We start from the raw sequence: 20,274 nt of genomic DNA, 5'->3' as shown, positions 1-20,274 counted from the left end.
ACATTTTGTTGGACTCGGTTCCACAGATAAATATTGTGAAAATGGCAGATCTACAAGCTGTGAGCTTGTAGATCGGCTATTTTCAAAATGTTTGCCTCTTTCATATATTAATTGACAATTTGGTCAATGTTTGACCAGTTTTTATAGTATTGTTTGATGATTACTTTTGATGCTGTAATGGTGTTTTTTTTTCTCCTTAAATTGTCATTACACTGTCATCTTGGGACCCCCCCAAACAATCATGTGGGGACCCCAATGGGGGTCCTGACCCACAGGTTGAGAACCACTGTTTTATCCCACCAAAAAATTGAGAAGCACTGAAACTCCACCTTAATGTGCTCTAAACATGGATATAGGGTATGAAATTGACACTGCAGTCCTATTTAAAGTTTTATTAGGTGAAACAGGTACGCTAGACTTAACTTATTTTACACGTCTAGTTGAAGATTTAAAAAGCACAGCTGAAGCTGTGATAATACAATGAAATGGAATCCAGGTAACCAGTAATTGACTGAAGCAGGTCTTTGTTGTCACAGTGTTCCGGGAAATGTTTTGTATTTATTTTCAGCCCTGACTGAATAAATTAATGACCTATAGAAATTCATAACTGGCGTTTTTTGTGGTTCTTTGTGATGGTCTACACTTATGTTTTTAATGTGACCTCATTAAGTGTCATTAACCTTCTGCCTTTGGGCACATACTGTATGTATATGAATCATTAAGCATGCATTGCCCTTTACGCCACAATTGGTAGTCATTGTCAACATGAAAAAAACTATCTATATATATACAATTTGAATCCTGCGCCATGTCGGTTGTCCGTATGCGACGCCAGTGTGACGGTGTGACGTAATCTCACGACAGCATGACATCACATGACATCACATCCTACCTATAAATTCTAGGATGCCGTCAGATCGCACCAGTTCGACGGCTTCCATAGTGGGTTTTGGTCATTGGAGAGGTGATGCACGTCACCTCTTTCTGAAGTGGGTACTTTCAAAGCCTGCCGTGGATTTAGGAGAGCACAAAACTCTCTCTCACACTGTGAGGTGCCTGTAAGGTGGCACTGCAAAGTGAACGACGCGTCACGCTAGACGTTCGCGGCCCGAACTTCTAGTATATATATACAATTTGAATCCTGCGCCATGTCGGTTGTCAGTATGTATGCGACGCCAGTGTGACGTAATCTGACATCACGATGACAACGCCAGTGTGACGTAATCTCACGACAGCATGACATCACATGACATCACATCACATCCTACCTATAAATTCTAGGATGCCGTCAGATCGCACCAGTTCGACGGCTTCCATAGTGGGTTTTGGTCATTGGAGAGGTGATGCACGTCACCTCTTTCTGAAGTGGGTACTTTCAAAGCCTGCCGTGGATTTAGGAGAGCACAAAACTCTCTCTCACACTGTGAGGTGCCTGTAAGGTGGCACTGCAAAGTGAACGACGCGTCACGCTAGACGTTCGGGCCGCGTAGCGGCCCGAACTTCTAGTAATTTAACATTTCCAATAATACCTTCTTTACAGATTTGATACTGTGTCCTATTGTAGTGCTTATCCACGTAAAGTCTACCATCCCTAATTTGGGGAAACATTTGCTATTTTGTGCAGAGGGGAAAAAGAGGGGACCTTGTTATGTAGCTGTATTGGTCCATATTTGATTAGTTTTTCCCCTTCTGGTAGGAGAAATAATGAGTTTGATGTTGATAAGGATCAGGTTTAACTCTGTTCTGACTTCTGACACACACAAACCTAATGGAACTGCCACGTCACTCAGAATTAACTTGATGAACGATTATTGATCAATTTAGCCACAATAACCCTGGCATCCCTATTTTGGGCTATTTGGGCATTTTTCTTTAAAAAATGTTTTCTAAATTCTTAAAAAGAAAAGTTAAACATAATTAAAAAATACCAAAAATAATAAAACTATAAGCTCACAATGCGCCGTGTCACAACAAGCTTGCAGATCGGCTATTTTTGTTATTTGCCATACAGTATATAGGGCTAAATGGTTAAATGCAAAAGAATGGGGTATAGCTTCAGTCCAGATTATAATGCCTAACTCAATACGATTAGTGTCAAAACTAAGACTTCCAAACTCCAGCACAGGATCTAAGTACAACCTTAGCTGTATACTAATGCCTGATTTATACTTTGCTGCATGACTGTCATTCACTGAGTAGCCTAACTCAGAATCAGAATCAATCTTTATTGTCACATCACATTACAAGTAAGGTGGGTGGAATTCTTAATTGTGCAGGCCCATCATAGCAGTTAAAAGATAGAGGGGAGGAGAGGAGGGGAGACATAAAGTAATAGTTTTACTCTGTACCTAGCAGACCAAGTACAGAGCCAAAGGTCAAGTTACTAAATACGGAGGGTTTAAGTGGTTAAATCAATGTCTAAAAATACACATTAACAACACATTAACCGCCAAGAACGTAGTCCTACGGTCCGTTAAATCCAACTGTTAAGCGCAGAGACCGTAGTGCTACGGTCCGGGTGCTTTTTCCTTTTTTTCGATTTTTTTTTTTCAATTTTCTAGGGGGACCATTTTCAGTGTAACACCACCGGAAGTTGACCGGAAGTGCGATCCCGTTTTTTGTTTCCCGTCGGCCTCCATTCTAAGGCGCACACTAAAACCCATGTTTAGGCTGTGTAGTTTTTTCTCCTCGCATTTCCCATGTTAACATAAACGGTCAGAACTCAAACATGGCGGCTCCGTTTGACACGTGGTCTGCGCTCGTAGACACAGGGACATATGCACGTTGTTTACAAACAGTCCATCGCGCATTCTAAAGGATTTTAACGGGGCCTATGGCGACGTGAAAAAAAACAAAAAACAACAATAAAACCTTGGCACTGGTGAGTACATTCTGAGATTAGCCCTTGGCAGTGGATGTGTTCATGAATCCAACATGATAGCTGCTGTCAAACAAGTCTATGAAGCAATATATGAAATCTATGAGGAATTTTAATATACAACACAATTTTATACAATATGTAGTGGGGGTCCCTGCTTCACATCTCTCTCAGCTAAGGGGTCTTTGCTCCTTGGCCTGAAAACCTTGAACCTTGAAACCCTGCCCTACCGTGCTTTTTGCCAATGTGGTTAGTGATTAACAATTGAGTGCCAGCAGGTGGCGACATAGTGTAAGTAGTGAGGTTTGTGTGAACGTGTGCATAATAATTTGTACCCAATGCAACCGCTATGGGATGCTTTCACTTGTTGAGTGGATAATATGGGTTTTGGGTGACTAGAGCAAAGAGTTAGTAGAACAGAAAAACAGCAACAGTAGGGAAAAGAAAAGAAAGACAAAGAACCCACATTTAAACCCAACAACCAGGAAAAAGGAAAAACTTTAATAAAATGCACTCAACTATTTTTAAGCAGAAATCCATACATTCATTAATATAGCCTCCTTGGCACTGTTCAGTTTTAATGTTTACTTTAGTGGAGTATTTCCAATTTTCAACACTTTTACTTCTACTCCACTACATCTCAGAGGCAAATTTTGTACCTTTTACTCCACTACAATTATTTGAAAACTTTAGTTACTTTATTGATTTGGATTATTATTACAAAACATACATTAACCACTTCAGCCCTATATGCTTCGGCTATTTGAAAATAGCCGACCTACCTTTACTTTTGGTCCTTTAAGTATATTTTGATGCCAATACTTTTGCACTTTTACTCATGTACATTTTGAAACAGTAACAGAGTATTTCTATATTGCAGTATTGATACTTTTACTTAAGTAAAGACATTGAGTACTTTTTCCACCACTGGCACTGTTCATACGGACTGTAGAGAGTTCCAAATAAACACTATCCACAAACCTTAGTGCCCATTGTCTGACTGGCAATCATTTTAGATGGATAAATGCATTTCTAAACAAGAGGAAGATGTAATGGGGAAAGATACTAAGAATCAGTACATAAGGAGAGGGGGGTACAGTTACAGACAGCAATAGAGAGAGTTTGGAAGCAACCTTCTCACAGAACACAGCAACCTTCGGACACTTCCAAACCACATAGAAGAAAGCGCTTGATTGTTTATAATTTTCATGATGCACAGCCTTTGAGGAGTCATGTGCATAACATTATAATGGATCTGTTGTTGGTCAGGGTTCCTCAATGTCAAACCCTATCCCAATAAATGTCAGGAGCCAAATCTGGAATATCCCACAGCTAAATAGTAAGTTATTTCCCAAAAACATTCCAGACAAATCTGCCAGTGCAAAAAAAAAATCACACCCTGTGTGAAGGTAGCGGCGCCTTTGATAAATTTTGTCATCGATATGTGTTTTTATAATGTGTTTATAGCCACGTGTCACGTGAAGCTTGACCAATCACTTTGTTGACGTACGCACCTGACCAATCAGAACGTTGACGCACACGGACAAAGTCAGGTATAGAGCAGGATGATAACACCATTTTCACTAAAGGTATAGAGCGGCTAGCGCCGCTAAAGAATTGCCCTCTGCAATTTGGGTCTGGCACCGCTCCGTTGTGAATCCATTTCCTGCTCCCGAAGTCTGGGGTGACCAATCAGGGCCCAGTATTCAAATATGGGAGACTGTAATTGGTAGTTGGTTGTAGGTCTAACCAATTGCAATCCAGAGCCATTCTTTTGATCCCGCCCCTTGAAAAAAAACGTCCTCATAGAAGCACCAGACTCATATCCACGCAGTGATATAGTCTGGCCACGCAAGGCTAACTAAACCCCTCATACCACGTACGCTATCCAGAACAAGCACTGAATGCTTTTATATAGCTTCTTTCCACGGGACTCTAAAAAGACGTTTGTGGTAATAGTATATTATATGAGTGGTTCTGAAAGTGGGGCCCAGGGACCCCCGGGCGTCCTTCAGGGGGTTCAAGGGGGTCCCCTGCTAAATGACTGATAACCAAATGGACCCTTACGGATCTGGAACTCCGAGAGAGTTATGGTCCTTGAAATTAAAACGTTTGAAAACCACTGTATTAAACAGCATCACAGTGATGCTGTTCAATACAGTGGTTTTCAAATGACTTGGTGATGGCATCACTAACTCATTAAATGACTGAAGACCAAAGACATCACCCAATGAGTTCTCGACCAATGAGAACATTTTATTGGGCAGCCCCAGGAGTTTCTCGTTGCTAAATATTAGTGAACAGGGGTTCCAGTCATTGGTCTCATAGTGGCACTGCACACCAGACAAGTTTATTGGGCCGAACCGATGTTTAGATTGAGCAGGTGAAACGTTGGCAAACAGTTGCCTACCTCTTGGGGAGGGGGAGTGTTAATACCCCTTCAAGAGGACGGCAAGGTACCAGAATTGTGGTTAAACCAATCTGTTTGTGGCCGCATTCTAAAAGGCCAATAATACAGTTTAAAATTAGCAAGGAAAGTCCCCTGTCTTTGCGATGAGGCCGTTTGTTTTTCCAGATACATTTAGTGACTAAAGATTTGTTCCATGTGTTGCACTTGTCAGTGCTATGTGTGGTTGCTCTCACTTGTTCGGAAGTGTACTGTATGTGAGCACGTGTGTGTGTGTGTGCGTGCGTGCGTGCGTGCGTGTGTGTCTTGGCTGAGAGATTGTATTGTTTCACAGGAAGTCACGGGTCATTGTTGTGTGTCCTGTTTCTGTTTCCTTTGCCTCACTATGATCTCATAATGAATAACCTCTGCTGGGGTTTTCATAACTCTATGCATATGTACAGTATACAGTATGTAAAAACCTGTGAGCATAAAAACCCTTTAAAAGCTTCTGTCGAAAAACATCAAAGTCCGTGCTCATCACATACTTGAAATAGGCTCAATCTAGGGCAGTGAGTGTGTGCATGAAACAAAGCCCTTTTTTAAACATTTATTTAACCACTTAAGCCCTGTATACTTAATTGTATGACAAATAGTAAAAATAGCCTATCTACAGGCTGACAACACGTCACATCGAAAAATGTTGACAATTATGGACAGTGTGCAGCTTTAGAATATATAAATTGACAAACAGAATGCTCAATAAACTCCCCCTCTCCCTCTCTCTTTCATTTCTTTGCTAACCCTCTCTTCAATTCCTGCCAGCATTAATTAATGCCACTCCAACCATCAGCTCCATACCAAGGCTGAGAATTGGCTGTGAATTGTGCGCGCGCGTGTGTGTGTGTGTGTGTGTGTGCGTGTGCGTGTGCGTGTGCGTGTGCGTGTGCACATGTTATGTTTGGTTATGCATTCATGCATGACCAAGTATGGAGTGACATAGATTGCATCTATGTGCTGCATATTCATATGTACACTTGCGTTGAGAGAGCGTGTGTGAGGGGGCGTGTGTGAGGGGGCGTGTGTGTGTGTGTGTGAGAGGGCGTGTGTGAGGGCGTGTGGGTGTGTGCGTGGCCGTAAGCTGAGGCGAGGACTCTTCATTTCCCTCCCTGCTGCTCCCTGTCTCAACAGGTCTTGATGTCTCGCCCTCAGTATCTCTCTCTTTCTTTCAGATCTGATTCTCATCTGATTCTCTCCCTTTGTGTCTTTCAGTTTACCTCTCTCTCCCTCCCTCCCGAGTCCCGCCCTCTCTCTTCGCTTGCTCATTGTCTCTCTTCCCTCTCTCTCTGGCTGGTGGCAGAGCAGAGTTTCCCCAAATGCATTTTAGCAATAAGTTTAATTTGAACTCTCCTGACTAGAGGCTCTGCTAGGGCTGGAGGTCGTACAGCTGGACTGTGAACCCATCAGACAAAACAAAGCAAGAACAGCCTTGTCTGAAACCATCAGACTCAAAGCTAAAACAGCCATTTCATATTATTATCATTCGGCTACGTATTGTGTATACTATATTACTATATTACATATTAATAAATGTAGTCAAATGTATATATATTAGGTACATATAATCTGAAAAACAGATCTATGGCATAACTTGTCACCAGCTTTGCATGGCTACAAAGGCCACTTTGTAAGTGCTGACTGAACGGTAAATTATGCAAACCACCTTGCATTCCCTTATCTTTCCTCTGTGGCTGTGGAGACAAACAGACACATATTTCACCAGGGTGAAGTGTTATAATCAAATTATTATTTTATACTTCAGCAGGGAGTGTTCCCACGGCATCCGGTTTGCCAGTTCGGCTGACTAGTACCACCCATTAAGACCTGAGGCCGATTCTACAAATGTCTTCTAAATCCAAACAGTTTTCTGAAAAACATAATTTATGTTGCTATATCAGTGGTGCTCAAACTTTTTCATGTCAAGGACCCCCAAAATTATGTATTTGGCCGCCGATCCCCATCTCAAAACATTTTGTTACAGGGACCCTCAGAAGCAAATATTTGAGTAAAAAAATGTCGCTTTAAAAATATATATATATATTCAATGATTTTTCAAAAATAGAAGATCTACAAGCCCATAGCGCACCACAAAATGAATTCTCTGTGCTTACACAAGGGTGTATATAATTAAGTAAATATAAGTAAGTAAGTTGACCACAAGGAAATTAGTTCTTTGCATAATGAAATTCACGAGTCCAAATCTGTCCAAGTCTGTCAGTAGAAGCTACCACTGGACACTGTTATGTAAGTTACTCTTGTGTCCCTTTTGCTGTGCATGAAGTTACAGTGACCTGTCCACCAAATTTATAATAATATTTTTTTCTCATGAACAATAAATATGTTATACATTTAGGAAATTGGTGTTTGAACACCAAATCCTCCACGCCCCAAAATTTCCCATACTCAAGGCTGTGACGTCAGGAGTGCGTGTCCCCGTTTTGACGAGGCCATTTGCTGTGTGTCTGTCTTGTTGTGGAAATGAGTGTTGTGTAGAAAAGCGTGAAAGAAACAATTATTCAATCAGCAGGCTGACAGCTGATTAGAGGCGTGTCATGACTAACACCATATGCTTCATTTGCCATCCTTGTAGTTCACTGTAGGTCACCGTTCACTGTTGAATGCTTCTTTTTTTTTTTATCCCACAATTTTTGTAACCCATTTTTTCGACAGAGCTACCGACTGCGCCACGTGCCCCCTCAAAGTTGAGTGGTTCTTGTACAGGTTGTAAATAGTATTTATACTGTATGTGTCCCTTAATTTTCACATGGAAAAAACGCACAATAATTAACTGGCATTTACATTGGAACAAGTTTGGACTTGTGGCGCAATAAGGCCTGAATCAAGGCCTGCCTCCCAAAGCCATTTTATTGAATTAAAAGTGAGTCAGAATATCCCATCTGACTCAGACAACCATGACAAAGAGGTCTCAAGCAGGTGAAAAGGGTGTTATCATCATCATCAACGATTGTGTGTCACTGACACAGAAATGTCAGCAAAGAAATGTTTGTTTCTTTCATCAGCGGCAGACAGACAATGTTAAACACTTGCTTGCTGCTAACACTTGGCACGGTCATCGACACAGAGGATGAAAAGCAGCTAGTTAAGGAATGATTCATGTCATGTGTTGTGCGTGTGCGTGTGTGTGCGCGTACCATTGTGGGTCCATTCATTGTGTCATCCGTGTCTCTATTGCTTCCCCTGAGGCTAACTAGGAGTCAGACATCATTTATGATAAGCCCGAAGGGCTCAGCTCAGTGGATGATCTCACCATGAATCCGGATGGCACAGTATGTGTGCATGCGTGCGTGCGCTTGTGAGCGTGTCTTGCAGTCTAATCGTCCACAGGAATAACATCTATAAAACAAAGTGTGTTTGGTTACAGAGTTGAGAGGTTCTGATGAAGTGTCTCAAATTTGGTTTCTGCTGTGTTAAGTGTTGGGCACAGGTAGTCTATTATACACTGACCCACTTTACTTTTGTAAAAGGAAATGATCTCTCTGCCTCTCTCGCTCTCCTGTGTGTCTGTATAGGTAGCTGTCTCTCTCTTCCTCACTCTGTGTGTCTGTAAGGCAAGGCAAGTTTATTTGTATAGCACGTTTCAACAACAAAACAATTCAAAGTGCTTTACTGTACATAAAACATGAAGCATTATTATTTACACTGTGCATTAACGTCTGTAGTTCACTCTGTCTTTCTCTCTCCCTCTCTCTGCCAGTCTCTCTAAGTATCTTTAACAAATGACGGGTCCATTTGGTTACGTTAGTACAATTACAAATGGATGAATGAATACCGATATCTCTCATGCTCTCTCTCTCCCTCCATTTCTTTCCTGTCTCTCCCGCTTTGCATCCTAATCGTTTCAGATTTCAAGAGCAGATGTTCTCTGTTGTTGACCGTAGTTCTCTCTGTCTCTCTCCCTCTCTCTCTGTCCTCTCGTTGTCCCTGCTGCTACATTCACTTTAGATTAGTAGTTTCTTTTTTCTATCCCTCCCTTCTTCATTCCTCTCTCCATCCCCTCCCTATCACACTGAATCTGTGTGTGTGTGTGTGTGTGTGTGTGTGTGTGTGTGTGTGTGTGTGTGTGTGTGTGTGTGTGTGTGTGTGTGTGTGTGTGTGTGTGTGTGTGTGTGTGTGTGTGTGTGTGTGTGTGTGTGCGCGCGCATGTGTGTGCCCATGTGTGTGCCCACGTGTGTGCCCATGTGTGTGACTCATGACTCTGACTCATGCTGCATCTAAGTTTATGACCAAGAAAACAATTCAGAAATTATTTCCAGTAGCGATTCTAGACAATTAGCATGACATTGACATAACATGAATACAAATTAATTCATTCCATCCATCACTACAGCATGTATAGAGACGGTAATATGTGTTGCCTGCAGCATAGACCAAAGCATTCAAAAACCTGACCTGACTATTTACTTTTGGCTTGTAGGTAAATACTACCCTTAACATGCCAATGAGATATACACGCTACATGTCCGCAGAAAGATCTCTGTCCTTTCAGCTGGATTATAAATCTGTCTTAAGATCAGCCTGGGTTTTTAATGATGACCACATGACTACATCCACTGCTATGAATCACTCTATAGACCGCTCCATAGTGTGATTAATAAGAGTGGTACTGTTTTTATGTACATTGACCATAAATGCAAAGTCAGCTTCCTGCTCTGCTGAGCTAGTGTGCAATACAGGCTCTGCTGATGTGTCCGTATAATTCCTGAACACCTACTGTACAGACAAAACATAATAAATGTGCTACTGTCTGAGCCACTTAAAAGGTTAGTGACCTGAACGAGAGCTGAGGTCCCAGTGCAAGGTTGCATATGAGCTACAGTGCAGCATGTTAACTACTTTGTATTAGAAACAACACAGTGTTTCCAACAGATGGCACGCTCCCACCTGTGGCCACCAGATCAAACCTGAAAAGGTGACTGGACAGAAAGTGGGCATCGCAAAAATGTTCATTCAGGCTCTGTCAGGTTTCATATGGACTGTGAGAAGCCCCAAGTGCATTCTCCAAGATTATGCCTTTGGTGCTAGCATTATGTCAAGGGGGTTCAGAACTATCTGGTGACCACAGCCTGCTGGTGGTGCATCCCACTGAATTCCTGCCTGATGACATGTTCATATGGACTGCACCAATGCAGTCAAGCTTTGACATGGTCAAAAAGTGCATTGGCAGGTCAGCACTGTCCCTCTTCCTCCCTACCATTGTGTCTACAGACGTGTCAGATAATTGACTTGGTGCCATACTAACATAACACACCCTGACAAAACTGTTGCTTTTGCTTACCTTCGCCGACCACAACAACAATTCTAATTTGGGCATTTAGCACATACATTTGTCCAGAGCGGCTTACAAAGTGCAAGATGATCAGAGTAAATGGCATGAACACTAGTCAACAAACAACAGGGCAAATGGTCACAAAACAACTAAATGCGACAAAGTACTACAAAGTGCAACAAAAGTGCCTTAGATTCACTCTCCGTACAGACCACCAGGCTCTAACCACACTTTCAGGCAAAACTTGGACAGAGAAATGTTCATAGCTCGATGGACACCAGAGATGAACTGTCAGTCCAAAATGTCATGATATAAAAGAGCCATAATCGACCTCTACTCCCTATAGCCCTATAAGGAAGCAGCTCGTATAGCCTTGGAAAGGTGGACAACCAACCAGGGTGTTGTCCGCACGAAGCAGAGGCTGCATGACTTGTATTAGTGCATGGGCATGGGACAGTCACAGCATTGGCCCGTGTCATGTCATATGAATGACAAAAAGTGCCAAGAGGCACGCTGTCCCACATCAGCCAGTCCCTTTGAAAGAAAGTGGGAATGGACATTGTCGGACCATGTGATTTGGCATGCTGGGACTGCTGCTATGCAGTGTCACTGATCAACTACTACACAAAGTGGCCAGAGGTTGCCTTTACTCCCTCCATTAGAACCACAGTGATCACCACCTTCCTATCAGCAATGTTCACCCAGTTAGCAACCGAACAGAACTCATTAGTGATGATGGAACACAGCTTGACTTCAAGCAAGTTCACAGAATTCCTTTGTGAGAGATATCACACACAGGAGTGTCTTTATATCACTCAGTGATCACAGATCAATGGAACCATTGAGCACTGGAAGCATGTTCTAAGAGACACTGCTCGCTTAGCGCACTACATCACATAGCACCACAGCAATATCAACCTATTAAATTCACGTTCAACAAAAGGATGCACAAAAGATTTAACATTTGTTTAGCAATACACAATACCCAGAGAGAGGTATGTTGGAGAAGCAGTCACAACCGCGTCCTCTCCAGTCAAAGGTCTACACGAATGCAGTGGTGTAAAGTACAGTAACTAAGTACATTTACTCAAGTACTGTACTTCAGTACAATTTTGAGGTACTTTTACTTTACTGGAGTATTTCCAATTTTCTATACTTTTACTTCTACTCCACTACATCTCAGAGGCAAATATTGTACTTTTACTAATTATTTGAAAAGTTTAGTTACTAGTTACTATGCAGATATAAATAATGACGTTATAAAACATACACTAACCACTTTAGCCCTATTTTATACCTAGGCTATTTGAAAATAGCCATCTACAAGCTCACAACGCAGCGCATCGCAACACGTTGTGAGCTTGTAGATCTGCTATTTTCAAACATTTTTGTACTTTTACTTTTGGTACTTTAAGTACATTTTGATACCAATGCTTTTGTACTATTTTGAATTCCTGACTTTTACTTGTAACAGAATATTTCTACATTGCAGTATGGGTACTTTTACTTAAGTAAAACATGTGAGTACTGTTTACATCACTGAAAGGTCTACACGAATGTGAGGAGAGGTGCACAAGTAAAAGGAAAGTCTCATCAAATGTGTGTGTGTGTGTGTGTGTGTGTGTGTGTGTGTGTGTGTGTGTGTGTGTGTGTGTGTGTGTGTGTGTGTGTGTGTGTGTGTGTGTGTGTGTGTGTGTGTGTGTGTGTGTGTGTTCTGGTTAGCATGTGTAGCACATTTCCAAAGTGCAATGATTGACAATGAAAGTTTTTTATTTATTATTTAAATTACCAGTCTTTCTCAGTTATGCATTTTGAGAGCTGTTGCATCAGTGGTGTGCCGAACCATGGCTTGACCTTGACCAACATTGCCCATTGAATTACATGGCATAAACATTGAATTGAACCACTATGTTGTTTAATGCAAAGAAATAGCTTTTGGTATGATCTGTGTGTATGGGATCACACATACTGTATCTCATTCTTCATTTATGAACAGGCATGCCGTGCCTCCCAAAGCTAGACAGAAGAGAGAGCTAGAAATAGATGATGTGATCAAGAGCACAAAAAGATAAAATCAAGCTGTTCCTTCTGAGAATACATTTGATATCTATAATACCCAGTGATAGAAGTTGAGATCATTTTGTTATGTTATGTCCATATTTACCACTTTGTAAATCCTAGTTTGTAATATCATTGAAATGAATCATTGATATTAAATAGGTGGTTAGAGGGACAGAACTCAAAGTGATTTTATGGTCTCATGGGTATGTTTTCTGGCGTAGAACTCCTGGCATTACCATGAAATAAAGCTACTTTGGATTTAAATCTTCTCTCAGACACTGCAGAAGACTGATTTCAATTCATTCAGTCAATAAATAAGCTCCAATGACATCACAAAGAATTGTGAGCCCTGGTTCACTGCTTTGTAGCATTTGGAGAGAGTTATTCGTGTTTAAAAGTGACAGCTCTGGATGACATCTGCACATTTCAGTTTGGCAACTGTTGGCAATACAAGGAAGGAAATAAATGTATTTTAGATACAGCACAAATACTCAAAAGATTCACAGAGCCTACCAATTCATTCTTAAATTAACTGTCAAAGAATAAACAATGATTCTCTTGATACCATCACAAAGATTTAAGTCCTGACTCTCGGGTGTGGATATTAATTAAGTATTAATTAAACTGTCATAATAGGATTAGCACAACAATTCTCTACTATAATAGAGTGTCATGGTAAGAGAAACAGTAAACCCAAGCTTATTGTTAATACATTTTATTTATCTTGCAAAAAGCAAGGTGCACTCTCCACTCACTCTCTGGAATAAATCACGAGGTGCTGCAACCACAAGAAAATGTACTTTAGATTTACAAGGCTGTTTTGTGCAGCTGTTTGTCTGGCCCTCGTGGACAAAACTCAGAAGACATTTTGAATCTAAAGAGGATTTAGTGTAAACTATATGTATATAAAAACAACAACAACTCATCAAACACAACACACGTACAGCACCTTTAATTGAAGAATATTTTAGTTGTACATGGATTCTAATGAATAATGCCTAAAGCACCTTTTAATTCCTGTGTGCACAGCCTGGTGCACACAGAGAGGCAGAGAAAAAAGAATAGGAGTGCACATGCATAGATTCCAATTCAAACAGCATACGTAAACCACTTTACTTTACAGCTGATCATATTCCAGTAAGTTAGGAGCACTCTCCCTCCTTTCACTGCCAGTGGTTTGTGATACATCACTGAACTAGCAGCAACATATCAGTCGGTACGTAAAAGTGATGAGCTTTAGAATTGAACATTTATCCAGGCACAGTTGGCAGTTAAAATGACAAAAACAATGTCACATCTCATTAAAAAAGTGCCCACAAACTCCATTAATTACAATACAAAAGCAATATTTTCTTACATACAGTAACTTTCAGTGTTTGGCACGTTTTTTGGCCAATAAACACACATGTAACGCAAAACCAGATTCAGCTAAAGAGACAACTGTTGCAAGGCATTATGGGAGAAACACGGTGTCATGAGGCAATACATCACCCGTAATTTGTTAGATTCAAGATGGGAATATCTTAACCAGCATAGAACCTCCAGCACAGCTCCTTCATTAATTAAAGGGATAGTTCAATTATTAGTCACCCCATGGAGACTTGAATTATTAAACCAATAATTTGATGACCGGCAGCGGTTCCGTTAGAAGACACAAAGAGTCTCCTTTGTGTCTCCTACCAGAACTGCTGCCTACCGTTCCGCTGGTCATCACATTTTTTTTTTGTTGAGTGAACTATCCCTTTAAGTCCCTCGGGCACCAGGGGCTAGCCTGTACCCTTATGTCCCTGCGTGGGAGGGTTGGGGCCTCTCTTCTTCTTTGGTGCTGCTGGGGCCGTTTTTCCAATCTTGTCTTTCAGGCCCTTCAAACTGTACAGTTTGCCGATAGAGAAGCCAAACGGAGCCTTACCCTCCTCCTCTCCTGACGTCGACAGATCCACAGACCCAGCCCTTGGTTCCGGGCCCTGTTTCAAACAGGGCTGGGCCTGGGAGGCTGTCTGGTTCTGTGGGGAATGGACTTGCGACTGGGGGGAGACCTTTGACTGTAAGTTGGAATGTGAGTGGAGGAAGGAGACTTGGGGCTTGGGGTAAGGAGGCTGGTTCTGTGTTTGTCCAGTCCTTGTCCTCCCTTGCGGGGTGGTGCTTCGGCTATGGGGTTCCTCCGCCTGTCTCCTACCTGCTCCAATCCCACCAACCGCAGGGCCAACCACACCCACAGACCCAGCTCCAGGCATTGATGGGGTCTTTCTGGGTGGTGGTCTGCGGGGAGCCGGTGTGTTATCCTGAGTCTGGAGGCTGCTGTGGACCGCCTTGGCGGTCTGCGGGTTGAGTGGCCGAGCTGGTCTTGAGGATTGAGACGTGCGGGATTGGGAAGGTAATCCGTAGGTGACTCGTAGAAGCTGGAGGTTGAAGAGAAGAGAAGAGAAGAGAAGAGAAGAGAAGAGAAGAGAAGAGAAGAGAAGAGAAGAGAAGAGAAGAGAAGAGAAGAGAAGAGAAGAGAAGAGAAGAGAAGAGATATAGTGACCAAAGTGAACAAATAAATTAGATATAAAACATTTGAGTGGGGTTTATAACTCCATTACTACACAAATACCATTTCTTCAATCCTCATGATTGTACAAGTGACCTACACTACAGCACAATGCAGTGTGAAAATGTACACTTTGACAAAAACATTGCATACTTGCTAATGGCAATGAAACGGTAACTCAGGTGAGAAAGGGATCCAGTTATCTATAAGTTTCATTTCAACTTTTAAATATGACTGAACTGAAGTTAAAACATGAATGAATAATAGAGCTAAACACTACTATTGGACAAAAAGGTGCTTGGGGTGCTATTTTAATTTGGGATTCTATCAATCTTTTACCAACTCATCAATCCTCCATGTCTGTGAACAGATGGTTCATTAAAAAGCATGTTCATTTTAATTTACACAGTCTGCTTTTGACAGTCAACAGCATCATGATTTTCAACTCAGTGAAGCTTGGCTGTGCATAGTGCATACACATCAGGTTCCTCAATGATTAAGTCTTTTCACAAGGCTGCATGTGTGGCAACCAACAATTTAGTCACCTAAATAGAGAAAATTATACACATAGATGGTTTCATACATTTTAAATATTAAAGATGCACTTGGTTGACAGTTTGCGTGATACAAAAGATGACAGAGAGTGCTACAGTACATCTTATATCTGACACAGATTTGATAAGGCATAGTTTTAGCTCCACAATGATGGAGGCAGACTATAGTGTGGCACCAAACTGAGATCCTTCTCTGAGCTAGTCCATGTTATACCAGAGTGGTCAAAAACTGGGTGGGGCCCTAGTGATGTGGGAATATTTAAATACAAGTAAATTCAGTTACATTAAGATACAAGAGCACAAATTAATGCAACACATTGAAATATGCTTTTGTATGACTCTGCGTCCACAGTTTTAATACCTTCTTTCCTTCTGTTTCTTTTGCAGCCGGAGGCCTGTCTCTCTTGTCCGTGCCACTGGGTCCTAGCACTGGTGTTTGTGCTGCTCTCTCCCAGCCTGCAGACTGTCCCACCAGCCTCTCCCAGACAGAGGGCAGATCCGTCTGTTTCATTTCCTCTGTGTGAGACTCCTCAGGTTTAAATCCGTCGTGAGAGGAATCTACTGACTTTACACTATGAGCGGGTGACCCCCTTTGTTTCATTGTCACAGTAAACGATCTCTGCTCTGCTTCCTCTCCCACACAAAGCCCTACCAGCCCCTTGGCCGGTGTCAGCGTTTCAATTGGCCCTTCTCTTTCTATTTGGTCTTCCTCTATTCTCCATCGCAAGCTGGAGGACATGGCAGGCTCCTCTGGTTCCTTGGCCACGAGCGAGGGTTTTGCCAGAAGCACTCTGGCAGAAGTTCTGGGCGTAGGGCTCGAGGTGTTTGTGGGGGTTGGGGTGGCATGGGGTACGGCTTGGGGTTTGTTGGAAATGTGACTGTCAGCTGGGTCTGGGGTATGACGCAGAGATAAGGCTGGAGATGCAGCCAGGGGGGGCTCAGCCCTCGCAGATAAACATGTGTGAGAGTCACTATTTCTACGTCTTGTATTCATATGTGCAGACCTGTCTATACTAGCAGACGTACTGATTGTAGTACTTCTAGTAGTAATAGGCGCAGTAGCTGTAGCAGTAGCAGTAGTAGTAACAGGAGGATGCGTTGGAGTAGTAGTATTAGTAAGACTAATAGGAGTAGTAGCAGTAGTAATATGAGCTGTGGTAGGCGCAGTATTAATACGAGTAGTAGTACTAGAAGTAGTAGTAATAAGACTAGTAGCACCAGCAGTAGCAGTATTTGTAATCAGAGTAGTAGGAGTAGGAGTAGGAGTAGCAGCAGCAGTAACTGTAGAAGTAGCAGAAGCAGTATTAATAGTAATAGGAGTAGAAGTAGCAGTAGTAGTAGTATTAGGATAAGTAGCAGAAGTAGCAGTAACAGAAGTAGTAATAGGAGTAGAAGTAGCAGTAGCTGAAGTCGCAGTAGTAATGGCAGTAGGAGCAGAAATAACAGTAGTTGCAGTAGTAGTAGTAGTAGTAGTATCTGCTACATGATCCTCTGCTGCCCAATTTCCTCGGTTGATCAAGAGGTCAAAGCCCGGGTCACGGGATGGAAACTCGCTACAGTCATAGTATTCCTCTGAGGTGGTGGAGAGGTTGGAGTCATCTCTCGGGGAAACGTACCCATCGGAAGAGGGTGTGCGGATTCGGAAGTCTGGAGTTTGTGTGCGTGAGTCGGGGGTAGGCGTGCGCGACAGCTGTCTATCAGACGTGGGTGAGTGCAGCTCTGCTGTGTGAGTGGACGAGTCGGGCAAATGTAAGCACATGTCCTTTTCCAGTTTGCGTGAGCCTCCCTTTATTCCAGAGTGAGTTTGGGAGTTTTGTAACGTGCCGTGGTCACGTGGTGGCCGTGTGCTTATGAGCACGGTGCTATCAGGAACGTCTGCAGCAATTGGTTGCACGACACCGTCAACACTTTGCCTAATTACGTGTGTACCGATGTCTGGATGATGTCTTTGCATGTGGTTGGCAGAAAAAGGATCGCGTGTGCCAGCTTTATGATTTACAGAGTTTATCACATCAGGCAGGTCTTTGTTCTGCGGTTGCAATCCATTCTGAAAGGTTCTCAAAGCTTCCTTTGCTGTTGCAAGCTCTGTGTTTGGTTGTGTCACATTCCCAGTGTCTTCATTTGGATCTTCAGAGGATTTAGTTAGTGGTCTTCCAATGACCTCAGCAGGTGTCAGCGAGGAAGTCACAAAGGCTGCCAGTGGCTTTGCCGTAACATGGCTGTTGGTTGATATCGCAATCTCACATTCTGTCCGTCTTATTCCTTTCACAATCATGTTCTCTTTTTGTAATTTATCGCTACTCAAAATGTGCGATTTGGCCGGTATTTTGGTCCCTCTAGGGGTCACTTGTGTTCCTTCTTGGCTGTCGCAGTCACTCTGCACTCCAGTTACTGCGTTGCAAATCCCGTCCAATTTCTCACTACTCACAGCCCCTGTTTGTTGTGCCATATAACACTCTTCTCTGAATTTTCGGGACATGTTCCCACTTTCTGCTTGTGCCCCAGTTTTTATTCTGCTTTTATTCTGCAGCTCTGGCACAGATGCTGTTTCTTTTTCAGAATGCCATACAACATCAGCACCTGGTGGGGTTTGAGTGGCGGGCACTACACAACCTGCTAGCGGCTCTGCCAGTGGGCCAGTACGGGGGATGTTCCCAACAGCTCTTTTTACTACACTGATCTCTGAAACATCCACGCCAGCTCTGCCTGCACCATCTTTGATGATCAGCTGGACGGTTCGAGGCTTAGGGACAGGGAGGGCGGAGTTGAGAGGCGAGGAGGTGGAGAGGGCCGATGAGGTCAAGTTGGGAGAGAAACGGTTCATGGAAGAAGATATTTCGCTGGTAGTAGTGACACAGGAAGTGGAGATGGAGGAAGTGGTGACAGGAGGGGTTGGGGCTGTCCTGATGAGAGGACTTGTGATAAAGGAGGGTCTTCTCAGGTCTTCACGTGCCGCTATGGTCTCTGTATGTTTGTAAGACTTTGACACAACCTCTGTTTGTAGCAGTGCATGGGGTTGGTTTATCGTCTGTCTAGCATGGACATGTGAGGAATCGGGGTCAGAGGTTGGTGCAAGGTTGTGCTCAGGTGTGTGTGTGTTTTGTGGTTCAGGAGTACATGTGTTTAAGACAGGTTTGGTGTGCCCAGCAAACACAGGGAGGGGCTCCACCTTAGGGCTGCTTGTGGTGCTAACAGAGTACGTCAGCTCAGCAAGCATTTTACATCCAGAATTGAGACTGGACACATTGTTGCTGAGTGTGTGCTCAGCATCGACCTTCTTAGTGTCTGTCTTGGTGTGCGTAGATGTGCGTTTCAATTCAGCAACTTTTTCATTTGTCTGCACATTCTGTTCAGTTGGCAGTGCTTTAGGGTCAAGTTCAGAAGGCCCGCTATTGAGTTGGTGGGTCGGTCTTGTGTCTGCTTCCGTGTCTTCGACCTTGTCCTTGTGTCTAGAGGAGAATTCTCTCGGCTGGGCAACCTCTGGCAGGCTCTCCTCTGGCATACTAAACGGACTGCTGAACCTCATAGCATGGCTGGTTCCAAACATCTCAGACCGCTGCAGGTGCACCTGGTTGGGCCGGCTGTTATCGATTATGTTAATGAAGCCGATCACATCGCTGGGAGGGTCAGGTTCTGGCCAGGTGGGCAAATAGGGGATTAGGTACGCCTTCTCCAGATCGACTAGGCCAGGGTGGAGGGCAGGAGCTGCAACTGCAGCAATTGGGTTCCCCTTGTTCCTCCTCTTCTTCTTGGAATCCAGAATCCCCGTATTCTGGGAGTTGGGACTGTTGTAGCCAGTCGAGGAGGCAGGACTGTTACCCGCAGCAACCAGGGCGTATTTGGGATTGTGGAGTTTCCTGGCAAGAGCAGCAGAGATTGGCTTCTCAGGCACTATCTGGAGGGGCTCCGGTTCTGGTGCAACATCCGTGGCGACCTGCCGGAGGTCGACAGTACTGGAAGTTGAATAGAGTTCACGGAACAATCTATCAAAGGTGTCCACCGCCTGGCCTGTAATCGAGTTGATCATATGTTTTTCCAGCCTCGACGACATCCAGGTGAAGCTATAGAACAGACATACACACAAACACAAACACATGCACACACACAAATCGCAGTGTGAGACTATTTGGTACTGTAGAAGTAAATGTCAAAAGCAAAACAAAGCCATTTAAGCAAGTGTAAGTGTAAACTGTCGAACATGACTAATAACTAACAACCAGTCAGTGAGGTAAAGGTTCAGCAGAACACAAAGGATCCAAATATGTAAATATCTAATGGGAAACATGGGAAACATACATTTACTTTGCCACGGCAAGTGTCAAATAAAACAAACATAAAATGTATGTACAGTCAAGGATATAGCCCTACTAGAATAAGGAGATTTATAAACAAAACAGTGTAAAAGTTCAACTTTGCAGTCAATTATAGTACTAAATAAACTCTCTCTCTCTCTCTCTCTCTCTCTCTCTCTCTCTCTCTCTCTCTCTCTCTCTCTCTCTCTCTCTCTCTCTCTCTCTC

At 42.9% G+C, this 20,274-nt stretch overlaps 2 protein-coding genes across 2 annotated transcripts in view; both read right to left on the bottom strand.

The window, feature by feature from the left end:
* rpusd1 (RNA pseudouridine synthase domain containing 1) overlaps nucleotides 1–20,274 on the bottom strand; it is a 426,852-nt gene that overhangs the window by 221,231 nt on the left and 185,347 nt on the right. The window lies entirely within an intron of this gene.
* Nucleotides 13,609–20,274, bottom strand: part of LOC311054913 (uncharacterized protein) — a 16,669-nt gene continuing 10,003 nt past the window's right edge. The window contains exons 4-5 of the mRNA XM_084070930.1: nucleotides 16,118–19,817; nucleotides 13,609–15,071 (exon numbers count right to left, since the gene is read on the bottom strand). Coding sequence (XP_083927056.1) covers nucleotides 14,439–15,071; nucleotides 16,118–19,817 — 4,333 coding nt within the window. The 3' untranslated portion in view covers nucleotides 13,609–14,438. The remainder of the gene's footprint in view (nucleotides 15,072–16,117; nucleotides 19,818–20,274) is intronic.

Source organism: Gymnoscopelus microlampas (assembly GCF_963454915.1).
Source record: "Gymnoscopelus microlampas genome assembly, chromosome: 11".
Lineage (NCBI taxonomy): Eukaryota > Metazoa > Chordata > Actinopteri > Myctophiformes > Myctophidae > Gymnoscopelus > Gymnoscopelus microlampas.
The sequence above is the reverse complement of the archived record's forward strand: the minus strand, read 5'-3'. Positions and strand labels throughout refer to the sequence as shown.